The 17,157-nt window shown below is 52.0% G+C and overlaps 1 protein-coding gene across 1 annotated transcript in view; it reads right to left on the reverse strand.

Annotated features, from left to right (window-relative positions):
- Positions 1–17,157, reverse strand: part of NUP210 (nucleoporin 210) — a 74,677-nt gene that overhangs the window by 22,370 nt on the left and 35,150 nt on the right. The window contains exons 15-22 of the mRNA XM_044252907.1: positions 16,639–16,745; positions 14,695–14,799; positions 14,491–14,592; positions 5,900–6,028; positions 4,726–4,853; positions 4,501–4,636; positions 2,855–2,917; positions 2,489–2,668 (exon numbers count right to left, since the gene is read on the reverse strand). Coding sequence (XP_044108842.1) covers positions 2,489–2,668; positions 2,855–2,917; positions 4,501–4,636; positions 4,726–4,853; positions 5,900–6,028; positions 14,491–14,592; positions 14,695–14,799; positions 16,639–16,745 — 950 coding nt within the window. The remainder of the gene's footprint in view (positions 1–2,488; positions 2,669–2,854; positions 2,918–4,500; positions 4,637–4,725; positions 4,854–5,899; positions 6,029–14,490; positions 14,593–14,694; positions 14,800–16,638; positions 16,746–17,157) is intronic.

The raw sequence follows: 17,157 nt of genomic DNA on the forward strand, positions 1-17,157 counted from the left end.
GCGTCAGGCTCCCAGCTCAGCAGGGAGCCTACTATTCCCTTTGCCTCTTTCCCTTATTCATGCTCTGTCTCTCAAGTTAGTAAATAAAACCTTAAAAAAAAAAAGTTTGACTTTATTAAGTTTCTTTATAGTGCTACTGACTCTTGCTAAATCCAGGCTACTAAAACCTGTAAGCCTTTTTTGCATTGGCTCATCCAGGGACCACCTCCTGTGATCTGGACTAAGGCCTGGCATTTAGTAGGTACTCAATAAATATCATTCCTGTCCTGCCCTTTGTTCTTTTCACAGCCTGGTCTCCTTTTGCTAGTCCTGGCCCACACCCTGGCCAAGGGTGCTGCATCGGTGACCTGGTTTGGACAGATGGAACCGGGAGCTTCTGAGCTCCCACACACTCTGTGGATACATGGGCCTTAGCCGAGCCCCTACCTGCCTGGGCTCAAGAAGATGGCTTTCAGCTGGTGCTGGTGGCCCAACCTTTCCAGCTGCCAGGGGGCACCAGGACCTTAACCCAGTTCCTCTCCTGACTCGCCAGATGGGAGACACAAAGAGAGGTGGCCCAGCGAGGTCAGACCAGGAAGAGAAGTGGCTGGGAGGGAACTGCATGGCTGTCTGCCCCTCCAGCTGAAGTCACAGCCAGCTGCCACTTCAGCCACCTGGGCCCTCAGGAGGAGAAAAATAAACTAGTTCCCAAAGCTGCAATCCTTTCTTTAGAAGGGGGGAGAAAAAAAAGCAACATCTCGTTGGTCCTTCATCTTATTCTCCAGGACGTCTATCTGAATCCTGCTATATGCCACAGGACAGATTCACATTCCCAAGGCTTTCTTGTTGGCTTTATAAAATCGATAGGTAGAATCAGGGCATCTACCTCCATGATTCAAAAAGACTTTGTGGTTTAAGCACAATCCTTACAGAGATGCTGAAACTCCAGCAAAAGGGAGTAAATCAATGAACTCAATGTCGGATCAAAGTCAGCCTCGGGGAAGGAGGACGCATTAGCCTCCCCTTCTCCAGGACGATACGCACACCAGCTCCCCTGGGTGCCCTGTGTTCAGATGTGGTGAACACAGGGGAGCTCACGGACACCTTCCAGGGAGCCCTTATGCCAGACAAGGAACCAGGAAATGGGGTTCTGAAAAGGCTGTCCATGGTCTTGCTAGAGCAGACACTTCCGCAAGTCACCATGTTCACAGGCTGTCAGGGAGAACTCAAGTCCTCAGCACATGGAGACCATCTCCCATCTCCCCTGAGGAGCCCAATGAGGTGCCCACCCCTGGGAAACAAAGAACATGATCAGACTTAGAAACCAATGTTTAGGGTACCTGGCTGGCTCAATTAGTGGAGCATGCAACTCTTGATCTCAAAGTCATGAGTTCAAGCCCCACACTTGGTGTGAAGCTCACTTAAAAGAAAAAAAGAAAAAAAGAAACAAAAAAGAAACCAACTTTCTCCCACCTGGAGTCAGGGCCGCTGATTAGGGGCAGGAAGAACCCCCACTACAGGGAAGACTCCCCTAGCTGAGCCTTCCTATGTCTCTGCTAATCCAGAAAAGCACTTCGTAAATGTTCCGGAGTCCAGCCAAGAAGCTTGGGGAATAACTTAACCTCCAGTGGAGCAAAAGTGACTAGTTCATGATTCAGGTTTTCCTTTTTTCCTGAAAATACAAGTCTGCTTCTGAAATCCTACTGGTGTCCAACTGTCCATGCTTACAGTAGTAGCCAAGCTATGCACACCCCTGAAAACCCACACTAAGCCACAAAGCATGTCGGAGGCAACAGTACCCTTCTCTTCCATCTGAATGTCCCCAAGCCTTGGGCCCCTAGCTCTTCCTTAGGCCCATGATAGGGAAACTGGGTAGCAGCAAATGACTGGGGCAGGGGTACCAGGGGAGCTAAAGGAGTTAAGGGTAAAGTGCCCAGTGCAGAGTCCGCTGTCATAGCTGCTACCACCATCGTGCCTTGGAATGTCCCCAGGGCAGGGACAGCGTTAGAGATCCTGTCCTTTAAGAAGCAGCTAGGGAGGGGCTCCTGGGTGGCTTAGTGGGTTAAAGCCTCTGCCTTTTGGCTCAGGTCATGATCCCAGAGTCCTGGGATTGAGCCCTGAATCAGGCTCTCTGCTCAGCGGGAAGCCTGCTTCCTCCTCTCTCCGTCTGCCTCTCCGCCTACTTATGATCTCTGTCTGTCAAATAAATAAAATCTTAAAAAAAAAAAAAGAAGCAGCTAGGGAGACTCAATCTGGAGAAGACATCCCCAGGTTGGCCGGACTGGCCCTAGTGGAGGGCAGATGGCAGAGAGGGGCTGTGGATTCAGAGGGCAGAAGCAGGGCCTTCAGGAAGGGGGGGGTGCCCTTGGGACCAGTAACAGCCCGACCCCAGTAAACAGACCTCCTTGACATCATGGCTGACTGGCGTGCCAGCTGCTGGGGGGAGAAGTGCACCCCACAACTAGAGGCTTCAGGAGCCCCCATGACCAGAGGAGCCCATGTGCATTACCTGAGACACGATGACAAGCTTGCCAGTCTCAGCGTCCACAGCCTGCACGACCCCAGACACAGTGCCGTTGCCGACGGCCAGCCCCCGCACCAGCCCCGCGCTGTTCACCACGGCAACGCTCTCGTTACTGATGGAGAAGAGGATATTGGACTGGGGCTGCGGGCCGCCCTCCGAGGTGATCTGGAGCAGGGAGAAGCAGCAGTGCCCAGTCAGCCCCCGGGTCTCATCCTTGGAGGTGAGGGCGCCGACACACCCGAGCTCTCCATCTTAGCCTCCTGACACCCAGGGTGGGGGTGGGGCGCGGGCCTGGAGCCAGGCAGGGGCCACAGGTTGGGTGTGGGCAAGCATGCAGCCTTTGGCTCCTACCTGCATCATGGCCCCAATGATCAGCGTCACCTTCCTGGGTATCAACCTAAACGGGGGAAAGACCTGCATGTGGAAACACAAGAGAGGAAGGGGCTGTTGTGTTCTGAGGGCACCCGGCTGGGCAGAGTCCACCCTGATCGTATTCAGGGAGAGGGACCGTGGCTCCTGGACGTCCCTGCTCTGGGAGAGGGGACTGGGGTAGACCTGGGTCCTCCCGAGCTCAAGAAGAGCCTGAGCTCCCCTCCCCAGGACCTCAGCCTGTCCGGGGCCTGAGGATCTGTGGTACCCAGGGGCAGGTTCTGCTGTTTGCAACCCTGCTTCGTTTCGCCAGACCTGAAGCCCCGTGAAAATAAACACATCTTTGTCACATGAAACCTTCCTATAAGGCTCTCACCTCATGGTCCCCTGGCCAGCCATATCAGTGTTACCTGAGATCTTTTAGAAATACCCATTCTCCAGCCCACCCTGATCTATGGAATCAGAATGGCAAGGGGATTGTCCCTGAGATTTGTGTTTTAACAAGTCTTCCAGGGGATTTTGATACATGGCAGAGTTCACATTCCGCTGCCTTCAAGGTTTTCCCCCTTGCAAAGCATTTCTCCAATTTCTACTGATAAATTGCCCGGGGACAGTTCTCTTTTTCAATGCTCTCAAAATTCTCAGATGAAGGAAGAGGGGTTGGGGGGGGGGTCAGGGACAAGGACGCCCTTGTCTCTCTGCACCATGGAAGGCCTGACATCCTCCTCCTGCCTGGCCGCCCCCCCGGCTCCGCCTAGCAGGAGCGCAGGAGGAACCCGGACAGGAGCACAGAGCCCAGTTGGCCAAGGGGCTGCTTTGTGCATGAGGATTAATCTCTGTGGCGTTGCGCTATTTATAGGCAGAAATGAATTCTCCATCACCAGAAAGGAGCCCTCCCATCCAGAGGCACAAACCACAACTGCTGGCTTCAGAACCATTTAATATAAAGCCTGCCAGCCGCTGAGTGGACAGGCCTGTGGAGGATGCCGACGGGAGGGCACGCATCTCGGCACTGCCACTGAGGAAGAAACTTGGACTTGAATTTGGAGCCATGGCTGCCTTGGCCCCTGGGGACTAGAAGGCTCCTGTGAAACACCTAAGGTCACAAGACAGTCCTAACTCACACATGGAGATGACTCCTGACATCCCCACTTGCTCCGGGAGCTGCCATGACAGGAGCCCACTCCTTCGGAGGGCTGGTTTGGAGCAACGGTCAGGATGAGCGTCTAGATGTGAGCCTAATCGGCCCACAGCTCCTGCCCAGCTACTCCTTTCTGGCACTTAAGGCTTTACAGAGTACTGTGCCCTCCCCGGCCATGTGACAAGTGGCTCTCCCCTCTGAGTGACATCTCTGAGTGACATCCTGCCCCCCATGTCCCAGAGGGAGATGGGAGTTCCTCAGGCCCCTCCCTGTGGTGCTACCTTCCCGGGGACTGGTTGGGGGGGGGGCTCCCTTTGAGTCAGAGGACATGGCAGGGCAGAGATCTTAATATGGTTTCTCCACGGCAGCTTCCTGGATGACCCCTAAAACTCCAAGCCTGTTGCAAAAATGACACATTTCCCACTCCATGCGTACAGGTGGTGAGGGATGGATGGACACCACATGGCAGTAGGAGGCCTAGTTTTACCTCGATCTGCTGGGAGGCCGAGTTGATTCGCTGTCCAGCTTTATCCATCACCGTTGCGGTGAGACTGGTCTGGCCAATGGCCACACCATGGACGCGGAACGTGGCCGTGTAGTTGTCAAGGGCTTCGTCGAGGGCCCTGGAACAGAGGGAAGGGCTGGGACTTCTCCCCTCAACCTGCCAGTGCTATCCCTGTGATGGCTTTCTGGGACGCCTGGGAGGACTCACACCAACGTGATGATCTGAGAAGCCGCTCGGAGCTTCAGGTCCATGAAGGCAAAGTATTTGGCCAAGAAAGGCTTCTTGTGAAAGTCTAGCACGCGGACATAGGCCTTGACCGTCTTCCCAATCTCCACCTGCATCGTGGGGACAGAGATTCAGGGTAGCCTTTGAGTGACTAATTCTAGCACTGGTGGCACTCCAAGGCTTTCTGCCAAAGTGTTGCTAACCTCAAACCCACCGGCCCAGGCTGAGCTCCAGATATAGGCCAATCAACAAATGAATATCAATTAAGTGCTTCCTGTACACAGGGGACTTTGGGGATACTCAGATTCATCAATTACACTCTTAAAGAGCTAAGAAGATAGTTAGAGTGATAAGATGCAGCCAGGATGACGTACAGTAGGCGTTCAATAATGGTCACTGACCAAAATGCTCACACCTGGCAGCGTATACCGTAAGAGCCTTGGCATACAGAGCGTCAGACATGTTTAGTGAAGAAACCGAAGTCTGATGAGGAAATAGGACCGCAGAAGGAATATCTGAAGTTACATAAGAGAATATTGGCTTTTTGGGTACTGTAAGCTGCTCAAACATTTTAATTACTAACCATTCTCTCTGGTCAGGAAACTAGGAACCAGAGACCCTTGTAAGCCTGGCCATAGCTCCTTCAGGTATTTGGAGCAATATAAATTCTCACTGGCATTCAAGAAAAGCCCAGATCTGTCATGTATTCCTTTCCCAAAAGCACTTAGCAGTAGTGTGTTTTACTCATTCGCCACTAAGATTCCCACGAATCCACAACCCACACACCAGGGAGAAATTCACCATCAGCAGGGTGTAAGCCTTGCTTAGTGTAGACTAGTAACCTACATCAGCTAGAGGACGGGCATTTCCAGGTCGGGTCTAAGGAGGAGACAACTTCGGGCAGGACTTACAGCTGAACTTTCCTGATGTAAACTGGCGTGGAAGTCTAAACTCAGAGGTTCCTCCACATTGTGCACAAGGAGGGACGGAGGCAAGACAGCTCTAGAAGCTCCAAACAACTCAGGAGGTGGGTAGAGGGACCCAGAGACCAGAAAAAAGAGCAAAGGGCATGAGGAAAGTAATTCCTACAGCCTCACCACTCTCCGCATCTCTGTGAACCAGCAGCGGAGGGCCCTGTCAGGAAGTTGCTACTGACCTTATCCACCACGCGTACGTAGAGCTCCTGAATGTCTGAGACGTACACATCCACCTTTGCTGGGGCCGGGAAGGCAAGGCACAGGTCGTGGATCATGATGGTCGACATGCCTGGGAGCAAAGGGTACACCTGCAAGGTTGGGGAGTGGTGCTCAGTCCAACAGCTGCATGTGGCATCAGCCCATCACCCATGAGACACCACCTCCAGGAGGCCTCCAGGCCAGGGCACAGAAGCAGCGGACAAGGAAAATCCTAACCCAGCTACTGTCCTGCCTACTCCTCGTTTTGAGCCCCCACTGCCAGCCAGGCGAAGGGCTTGAAATGTAACATGATAGAACCAGGGTGGATCTTGAAGTACATTTACTTCAACTTGGTAAGATTTACAATTTAAGATTTAAAAAAATGGAAGCTGCTCAAAGCAGGGCAGTCAGAGGCCACGGACACACACAAGGGCACCAACCAAGGTTTCACATCTCCAGTGCACGCCACCTGCCTCTGCAGCTTCAGCAATAGAAGACTGTGCCATGCATGACATAGCTCCTTTCTGAATGAAACCCTCACTTGGCGGTCCTCATCTGACCCCACAGAATCTCAGAACCTGTAAACAGACCACAGAGGCTACCACAGTCTCAAATATTCGCTCTGTGAGTCTCATTCATCCCGACATTCATGTCTGCCTTGGCCGTGTTTGAAGTAGGGATCTCGTGAAGATTCTGAGTGGAGGGTCACACCTGAGCGACTGTGTTCCAGTCTTCGCTGCAAAGACACCCCCACCCCCATTTTATTTATTTTATTTATTTATTTTTTAAGATTTTATTTTTTTATTTGACAGAGAGAAATCACAAGTAGGCAGAGAGGCAGGCAGAGAGAGAGAGGAGGAAGCAGGCTCCCTGCTGAGCAGAGAGCCCGATGCGGGACTCGATCCCAGGACCCTGAGATCATGACCTGAGCCGAAGGCAGCGGCTTAACCCACTGAGCCACCCAGGCGCCCCCCCCCCATTTTAAACCTCCCTCTTTCCCTATCTGCTTCACGGATCCCACATTCAAACTGCACCATAATCACTATCTCATGCTGCCCATGTGCCCACAGTGGTATGTTGTATTGCTTGGCATGTATCTCAACTGGGTGGTCTGGGGGCTGGGCAGGTTGGGGGGTAAGCCACGGAGCTGGTGGCTGGGTCCAGAGGGTGGCTTCCCATCCCTGTCTGGCCCTGGCTTTGCTGGCTGCAGTTTGCGCTGGTAGAGTCATTTGGCAGGAGGTGGGAAGGGGGGCGGTTTACAGGGATTCAGTGTTTGGAAAGCTACAATGTCAGTATTAAGAACCTGTGGGGGAAGAAAAGCAGGTTTCTGAACCAAAGGAGACATCCAAACGTGGTCACATCATATCCAGGTTAAAACCCTTTGAAGGTGGCCCAGAAAGTGAGTCCAAATCCTTCATATGTCCTAAAAGAAACTGGCATGAAGCTGGCCCTTGCCCAGGGCTCTAATGTCACTGCAAAACCTGCTCCCTCACCACCGTCAGGCTCCAGCCACTGTTCTGCTCTGGTTCTCAAAGCCAGCTAGAGCCTGCCTGCCTGCCTCAGGGCTGCATAGCCCATCTTAACAACCTGGGGCTTTTTTCCCTGCACCCCATCTTCACCGGCTGGCTCCTCCTCATCCTTCAGGCTTCTGCTCAAGCATCCTTCCTAGGAAAGTCTTCCCAAATTAGACAGCTAAGGCTTCTTTGCTACTGCTGCTCACTTTTCCTGGTGCAGCTTTATTGCTTATAATTGGGCTGTGACAGAGATCATGGTCTAGTGTCCATCCTCCCCCAGGCTATCTTCTCACCAGCCTCTCTCAGGGCTGGGCCTAGCATCTGGCACAGACTCAGTCCCCAATAAACATGTATTGATCAGACCAAGACCCAGGGTACAGCTCTAGGTTACTGTAGTGATGGCAAAGAAACCTGGTATTCTAGTCTGTCTGCTTAGCTTTAATATTAACTTTGTGAAGAACTACAAATTCTAGAAAAAAAAAAAAGTCTGCAAACCCATGTACCCTCATCTCTTTGGGAAGTACTGACTGCAGTCCAACTCCTTCAATGCACATTGAAGGGGAGAAACTGAGGCCCACACAGGGTGAGAACTGAGCCTTGAAGGGGCAGCACTGAGAAGAAAATCCAGGTGCCTGAGCTCCCAGTTCAGGGCTCCTTCTACCACACTCTGCCAGAGCGAGATGCCTGCAGCAACCAAAATGGAACCGTGGACAAGAGAGGAGGGCAGCCCAGGAAAAGGCCAGGACTGAGACTGAGGGCCGAGCCCACAGTGAGCTGGGGGCATGGAGGATTAGCAAGCTTGGCCACGCTGGCAGTATCATTGAGCTCAAGGGCACACCAGCCCCGAGGAGGCGTGCCCAAGTTCTTCTGCACGATGACTTAAAGTTGATTAACAAAGATCCCAGAGTGGAAATCACGGTCGTATCCTGGAGTGATGCCTTGGCAATTTGAGCCACCGCCACCCGAGTCTGGTACGAAATACGGGCCAAGGAGCGGGGTCTGGGAAGCACCAGGCTTCCCCTTTGGCCAGGGATGATTCACCCAGCTTATTCCTTTTCCCTTAATGTGAACACATTTACAAATTCGAGAGAGAAACCAGAGCTATCTTTGAAAACCTAATTCAAGGCTCCAATCTAATCCTCCTGCGGAACTTGGTGCTGTCAGGGGCCAGTGCGTCCTTCACGGCGCTGAGAAATTACATGTTATACTGGCGGCAGATGGACCCTCACAGGTAAAAGCATGGAGGGCTTTTTCTAGCTCTCCCCTCCCCCTTCAAAAGGACCATTTTGTGCATTTTAAACAATGACAAAAAGGCGAGCAGAAATCAATTCGTCTTCCACTTGATTTCCCAGAGGCTGGACGTCTGGCTGCCTTCATCCTTCCGGATGACGGACGCAGAGAGCAGCATCAAGCTGTCCTCCCACCGCACACAGCCACTCCCCTTGCCCCTGCTGAGCAAGGCGTCAAGGGCGAGCTCTGCTGGGCCGCCTGTGAGACAGGCCCCTCTTGGGGAAGGGAGGGTGTCTACCAGGCCTCTACTGGCCGCGAGGGGACCAGCATCACTACTAACTCTGGACTGTGCCTGCCTGCCTCTCCAGGCGTTCTGGGTCCACCTGCTTCTTGACTGACATCCGGGGGCATTGCGTATGGAGAGGAGGAGGAGGGGACACTCCAGGCCCAGAGCGAATTCTCATCTCTAGGTGTTGAAGGTGCCACCTGAGAACTTCAGCACATATTGAGCTGAGAGGAGAGTCCTGTCATCTCTTCGGAGACGATGAATGCATTACTGCTCATTAAGACCCTGCTAGTGGAGCCAGAGGCAGCTCCGCTTGTGAGTGATGCTGTGGATGTCCCCGTGTAACCGCCCAGCCCCTGAGATGCCGCCTGCACCGGTTCAGCTCCTTGCTTCCCTAGGCCCCCACACGCTTCAGGCTTATCCTCGGATGGGTGGTATTTATAGAAGAGGAGGAACCCTACAAATATGTCCAAATGTCCCAGGAGTCATCAGCTCCCATTTCCTACTAAAGAGTGCTTGTCAATAGCATGGGGTAGGGGGTGGTGGTCAGGGCATGTCCTTGAGACCTGTAGGTGGTGACCACAAACACAGGAAAGTCACAGGCAGAGGGAAGAGCCCTGGCTTGGATGCTGGATGAAAATCCATCCAGGACTGGGACAGGTACCACTGTCCTCAGGTCATTCTCGGGGGAAAAGCAGGACACACACCCGAGTTCAAAGCCCACGGCTGCCACCTGCTACCCATCCCCTCTTGCTTCTGGAAACACTCCTTGAATATATAAGGTCGCTGTGCTTGGCTAGGCCTCAAAGGACTGAGGATACGGAGACAATGTGGCTCATAATTTGTTCCCCACCAACTCCCAGCACCTGGACCATCACCAGTCTTTGCAGAATGAATGCATTACTTTAAAGGTATGAAGTGCATGGCGCACAGTAGGTCACGCGCCCCCATCCCTGCCTCCCCTTCTAGTTACATGGGTTCTGCGTAGAGGACTTGATTTGAAATGGAAAGAAAGGGTGAGAAAAAAGGAACCTAAGTTTCAGTCAGGTAAGCACTCCTAGGGGCAAGCCAGCCAGAAATGAACTAAAGGCTGCTCGCAGGGAGTTTGTGGGGGGCAGGGGGTGTAAGAATTCAGCATAGCCATGCACGGCGCTCCATTGTGTGGCCAGAGAGCCTTCATAATGGCCCTGGTGTGTGAGCGTGACAGCTCCCTTCCAGAGATGCTCAGAAGCCGAAGCACACCCAGGAGCCATTCTTGCATCCTGAATGTGTAGTAATAAGAAAGAAAGAAACATCTTCTGTGAGCTAATTGAAGAACTGCTGTGGGCTTTCTCGTCTCTGTGATTAAGGGAAACGAGAATGTTGCTAATTAGCAGCTGGAAAATGCCAAAGAAAATGTGTAAACTTCCTTCAGAAACAACTGTCACCGATTGTCAACGCTCCATGAAAAACATCTCCGGCAGGTTACAGAAGAGGCAGAGGGAACCGGAGCTCAAGCTGTACCTCGAGGTGCAAGGGTCTTTGTCCAGGCGTGAGTTGACAGGAAGCAGAGACCCCAATGGTCAAGGTGCCCCCGAGAACGCCTCGTGGGACCTGCCACATGGGACGCTGTGGTGCTTTCCACAGTGCTAGGCTCGTCCTGGGGGTCATGCCTGACCTGAGTGCTCTGTCTCATTCCACAGGAACCACGGCAGGATGAGACACATGAGCATGGGCTCGCCCACAACCAAGAGAGAACTGCTGGGGCTCTCCTGGGACCCTCTTAGAATGGGAACATCATTACTTGTCTTGACTAGAGAAGCCTAGCTTCTGCTACTGACAGGGACGGCATGGGGGTAAACCTAATATTGTGGGACTATATAGGCACTCGAGGTCTCCTGGGGAAACTTGGCTCTGATGTTGAAATCCCATCTCGAGTCTTCCAGACAAGTGTCCCACCTCCTGTTTGGCTGCCTCCAGAGATGGGGGACTCACAACATATAGGGGCAGCCCAGTCCAACACAGGCTCTTAGAAGCTCTTGTTCTTGGAGGAGAGTTCATTCTCTGGCTGCAGATCTATGCTCTGGGCTTATTCAAAAGATAAGAGGCAAGGTAAATGTAACTAAAGGGTCTTCAAGTTTTGTTGGCACTGTACCCATTTTTTCTGAACTCAAGGCTTCCCTCTTCTTGATAACAGGGACTTTTTAAAAAAGATATTATTCATTTACGTGTGTGAGAGAGACAGCACCAGTGGCAGAGAGGGGCAGAGGGAGAGGGAGAAGCAGACTCTTCACGAAGCAGGGAGCCTGACACAGGGCTCGATCCCAGAACCCTGGGATTGTGGCCCAAGTCATAAGGCAGACACTTAACTGACTGAGCCACCCAGGAGCCCTGCTGATAACAAGGGAGTTCTTTTTTTTTAATCTCCAGAAGTAAAGCAAAGCAAGGCATATCTCAAGCGGTCAGAATTATTTACGACTTGAGCTTTTCCTTTTAGTATGAAGGATGTGACAGTGAACGCTCATTTACATGGCAGGAGGGATGGCCAGGGAACTATCCATTCTTTTAAAAAGGGAACAAAAATACTCTGGGGACAGTTTCCTCTGATCTCAGACTTCTAGTAACCCTCCTGCTGCCTCTAACAACACACATTTGTTCCCAGGTGGCGAGAGAAAATGTTTTCTTGCTCTGATTTATGGTGACACACCTAAGAGGTTCTGTCGGCTAAGACTCTGCCTCTGAGAAAACAGAATTATTATGACATGCTTCCTCACCAAGGGACGGAACCAAAAGAAAGCCTCTCCACAGCCAGGTAGAGACCAAGGTCAATCACTGGAGGGATGTAAATGTGAAAACAGAACAAACACCCAGGAAGCAAAAAATCTGAATTGTCCTAAAAAGGGTGTTCTGTCCTATAAAGACCCAAGCTATGGACTCAAAAAGAAACAGTGTGAATAGACCTGTAACATATAAAGAGATGGAATTAATAATCAAAAACCTGCCCCGGAAGTAAAGATCATGTCCTGATGGCTTCACTGGTTAATTCTACCCAATATTTAAGAGCACTTCATACCAATGCCACACAAACTCTACCAAAACTAAGAAGCAGGCCTCATTCTGTGAGGCCAATGTTGCTGGATACCCACACTGGCTGAAGACCTCATGGGACAGAAAAGCACAGACCAGTACCTCTTAGGGCTGTTAGTGTAAATTCAAAGAAATATTAACAGAGTCTCGTTACATGTAAAAAGAATTCCGTATCATGATCAAGTAGCATTTGCCCCAGAAATGCAAGGTTGGTTTAATGTCTGAAAGGCAATTAATGCAACACATCATATCAACAGGATAAAAACAAAAACCACATCAGTATTTCAAGAGACATAGAAAAACCATTTGACAAAATCCAATGCTCTTTTGTCTCTCTGGGTGAGAACAGGGGGGACACAGCTAGAGTGTACAGGGGTTTCCGCTCCAGAACTGTCCGCGGTCCTGAATGCATGTGTCTACGAGTGACTAAACACCGACTGACCTTACACTTGAAATAGGCAAGGTGTATGGTATGCGAATTATACCATGATAAAGCTGGTATTAAAAATAATAAAAGATGGGGTGCCTGGGGGCCACAGCTGGTTGAGTGTCTGACTTTGGCTCAGATCTTGATCTTGGGGGTCCTGGGATCAAGACCAAAATCTTAAATGTATGCATATGTGTGTAAGGTGGGAGTTTGCTTCCCCCCCACACTCGCTTATGCTCTCTCTCTCTCTCTCAAATAAATAAAATCTTTAAAAACAACAACAAAAAACAAAAACGAAAGGTGGGGTGGGGGACATCTGGGTGGCTCAGCTGGTGGAGCATCTGACTCTTGGTTTTGGCCCAGGTCGGGTGATGATCATGGGATCAGACCCCGTGTTGGGCTCTAAGTTCAGCATGGAGTCTGCCACTCCATGCTGGGAGAGTCTCTCCCTCACCTTCTGCCCCTCCCCCAGCACTTGCATGCATGTGCTCTCTCTCTAAATTAAAGAACTAAATAAAACCTTTTGAAAAATAAAAAAATTAAAAAAAATAAAAATTAAACAAAAGCCACCTGGAGGCACTTGGTGGCTATCCCTCAGAAACAGTCTCTGCTTTCTACTTTGCCATGGTCCCCACCACTCCCTACAACTCTCTGACACTGAAAGTAAACATCAGGGGCCATGTGGCATAGCACCTCCATGTATGTTCCCCATCCCGGGAAACCCTGCTCGTGACCCTCATGTCCTTTACACCTGTCCCACTCCAGAGGCAAATAACTGTGACTCCCTGTGTCAAGACAGTCAGTGAGTACAGAGAAATGGACTTCGGAGCAGTCTAAGGGCCACGGCAGAGCTGCAGTTTAATGGTACCTCTTGGGTGTCATGTCTTTGTTCGTGGCTGCCTGCATTTAAAGTTCAATACATTCCATGGTACGTTTGTTTTGGAGAAAGTTCTGTTTGCATGATTGCAAAATAACTCCTTACACACATATGCACACATTTAAGATGTTGGTGTTTGTTTGCTTTTACTCTTTGCTATAACTATATTGCTGTTTTTAAAAAAACAAAAAGATCTGAACAACTGAAATCCTCTACAAAGAGAGAATAGCTAAGTACAAACAGCTACATAAAAGCAGCCTCGGGGCGCTTGGGTGGCACAGTTGGTTGGGCGTCTGACTCTTGGTTTAGGCTCAGTTCGTGATCTCAGGGTCATGGGATCCAGTCCTGCATCGGGCTCTAAGCACAGCACAGAGTCGAGTCGGCTTGGGATTCTCTTTCCCTCTCCCTCTGTCCCTCCCCTCAACGCTCTATCTCTCTAAAATACATAAACAAACCTTTAAAAAATATATTTTAAAAAAAGTCAGCCTGGACGCCTGGGTGGCTCAGTTGGTTAAGCAGCTGCCTTCGGCTCAGGTCATGATCCTAGCGTCCTGGGATCGAGTCTCACATCAGGCTCCTTCCTTGGCAGGGAGCCTGCTTCTCCCTCTGCCTCTGGCCTGCCACTCTGTCTGCCTGTGCTCGCTCTCTCTCCTCTCTGACAAATAAATAAATAAAATCTTAAAAAAAAAAAAAAAAAAAAGGTCAGCCAGCCTACATAGCAACATGGTGGGGAAAAACTGAGGGTGCAACTCCTGACAAAAAGCAGAATCCTAAACCCTTCCACACCGTGGGCACAGCTGAGTCTGTATTTGCCAGAACAGGGAGCGGGTCAAGAAAGACATAGGGGAAAACAGAAAAAGCTGATACACCTTTCAAAAGCAGCCTTCCTTATCACTGTTACACTGCTGCTTATATATCATGTTTTAATTAAAAGACTGACAGGAAACCTCTGGTTCACTAATAGCGTGGGCAGTTTATAGACGTGGAACGGAAGTCACAAAGGTAGTTCACAAATGATGAGAGTTTCACAAACAATGAACTACAGACTCAAAAGGCCTCACCAATTGCATCTGGTGCGATTAAGCACCTACTTTGGAAGTAACCACTCTGTTACACCCGAGGCCACCCAAAGGAGGAACTGCAAGGAGCAAGGGGACAGGACCCACACTCACCGTGGCCACGCCCCTGGCCTCCTGGTAGACCACCTTGATGACGTCCATGGTGCTGGTGTTGAGGAAGAAGTAGCCCGAGCCTTCTCTGATGTGCAACTCCGCCTGTAAGGAGGGGTCAGCCTGGGTGTCAGAGGCGAGCCCCCATCCATCCCCACCGCATGGGCCACACCCAGGTGTCACAGTAACAGGGAAAGAACTCTGTACCTGCACGCTGGGGTGGTTGTAGATGGTCACCTCCTCTGGGCTCACCCTCACGTCCTCTACCAGGATGAGTTCTATGGAGGCTGACACGGGCACGAGAGGGTCGTACTGGAGAAGCAAAACAGGGCCATTAGGTCAAAGGCAATGGGCCAGCCCAGGGCCAGCCCACGGGCTTCCCCACTTAAAGAGCAGTTCTAGAAACCCTGGGTCCTGGTGTTATCCCAGGGCACTCAGTATGTTGGGGACACAAGCTCCAGGAAAACCTTCGTGTTCCAACCCAGCCAAGAGGCCACATCCCTTTGAGACATCCAATAATTCTACCCAGGCCTGCATCCCACCCCACCTTCCAGGCCCCATGAAACGGGTGATTCATACCCTCCCCTCACCAAGAAAGCGGGGACACATAGCAAATGACCAGCTGTGGAGCCATGTGCAAGGGGCTGGGGCTTGGGTAAGCAGCAAAGGGGCTGAGTGGAGGGGATATCGTCACAGTGGGTTCACAAGGGAACTAGCACTGCCCCTCACTCCCTCGGTGGCGCACATTTCCAAGTATGTGATTCAGCCACATGGCCTTCAGGGAGACTGCTGGACCTGACCCAGCTCGGACCCACCCGTGTCCTCGTGCTCGAGCTCCTCCCCTGTACCCAGCACTATGCTAGCCCTAGGGGTCCAACAAGTGCCCTTGGCAATGATGCGAATTGAATCTAAGGTCAGGATTAAAAGGGAAAGCAAATGAATGGCCTGTGTCAGAGCTTAGGGTGGGTTGTGAAGGCAGTGAAGGACAGGTTGGAGGTGGCAGGGGTGGGGGGGGACTCGCAGGTGAGCAAACGCCAAAGAAGTGAAGGTTAAGGGCAGTTTTCACTAGAGAAAAGCCAAAGAGCCTAAGTGCCGAGGCCCAGAAGGGGGAGGCCCGTGAGGCCACCCACAGCCAAGGGACACCCTGTGCAAGTGGGGAACAGATGACCCAAAACTGCCAGGGGCATATAGGTGTGCTTCTTGAGGGCCACCTCCCCCCAGGCCAGCCTCAGTGCTGCTCCCGCTGGGGTTCCACCCCCTTCAAATGCTTCCCTTACTCCCCACTACCCAGAAGGAAACTTCAAGCTCCTTATCCTGGCACTTTGGGTCTCCTGGAACCCAGTCCCACCTCCTCCTTCCAGCCACCATCTGCTGCCTTCACCCTATATAAAACCCAAGTCAACTGCTGCCCCTCCCTCACCATGGGGTGCAGATCATCCAGGTAAGACCACTCTGGGGGAGCCCTTCTCATACCTCCTCCCATATGCCCTCCCTTGCTGTCCATAAGCCATGCCCATGAGATGCTAGGGTGGGGAGAGAAGATTCAACAGGCCTTGACCCAAGTGTATGTGGATGATGGCAACTGTGTGTTGGGGGGCATCTATACCACGCTGGGGGTGGGGGCAGCTACTCAGTGCCCAGGCTCAGGGACCATTCTGCAGACAGGCTGACAATATGGCTGGGACTAATGAACAGGAGGCCACCAGCTGGGTAGGAGTGAAGGGAAGGAGGGGGATGGTGTTCCAGGCAGCGGGGACTCGGGGTATAAAGTCATGGAGGGCCAAGGCCCTGAGGCACATCCAGGTGGGGTGTGAGGTCAGGGCCTTGCGGGAGAAGAGGCAGGAGAGATGAGCTCGAGGGCTCCCAAGGTTGTATGTAGGGGCCATGAGGGGCCGGGGCCAGACTGCCCTTAATTTGGAACCCCCCCCAGCTGCCTGAGTGCCAGGCATGAGGGATAGGGGTGTTGGAGGCAGGAGGTCAGCAGGAAGGCACCCCAGTTCATGTGAGCCCATGGCATTCGATTTGAGTGTGGGTTAGTGAATGCAGTGAGCTCAGGGGGCTCCGGATGCTCGGACAGTGGGCAGGATGTGAGCGGGAACGGTGGGGCGGGGTTGGGGGAACCACTCCCTCCCCGGGGCCCCAGGCAGATACCGGCTGCTCCACTCTGGCCGTGCTGAGGTGGGACTGCTGGTAGCCAGTAGCGGTGGCGGAGATGGCCGTGGTCCCCGATGCCTCATGAACCGAGATGGCCTGCAAGCCTGAGTCCAGGGAGAGGAGAACAGATGCTGGGTTTTTGCCCCCTTGCTGCCAGGGAAGCAGCCCCTCCCTCCTTCTTACAGTTTAAGTCTCTGGTCCTAAAAATACGTGACCGAGTTGGTTTAAACTATATGCACCGTATGAGTTACCAGGCCCGTGGAGCCAAGTTTGGTGCGGCTTCGGGGAGCAGCGCTGGCTGTGACTTCTGGCCACCATTGGTCTGTGAAGGCACGTGGCTTGGAGCCTGGGAGGCTGGCTAATCTGGACCAGCTGAGACGTGAGACTCCCCTGCCCTGAGCCTCAGTTTGTCTGCCCATCCCTGAAAAAGTGATCCAGTGGGGTCCATAGTTGCCGCCAGCCCTCCTTCAGTGTCCCTCCCGTCCATCTGGGGTCTCACTACACTCTGTCCTCCTG

This window comes from Neovison vison, chromosome 6 (genome assembly GCF_020171115.1).
Source record: "Neovison vison isolate M4711 chromosome 6, ASM_NN_V1, whole genome shotgun sequence".
NCBI classification, from domain to species: domain Eukaryota; kingdom Metazoa; phylum Chordata; class Mammalia; order Carnivora; family Mustelidae; genus Neogale; species Neogale vison.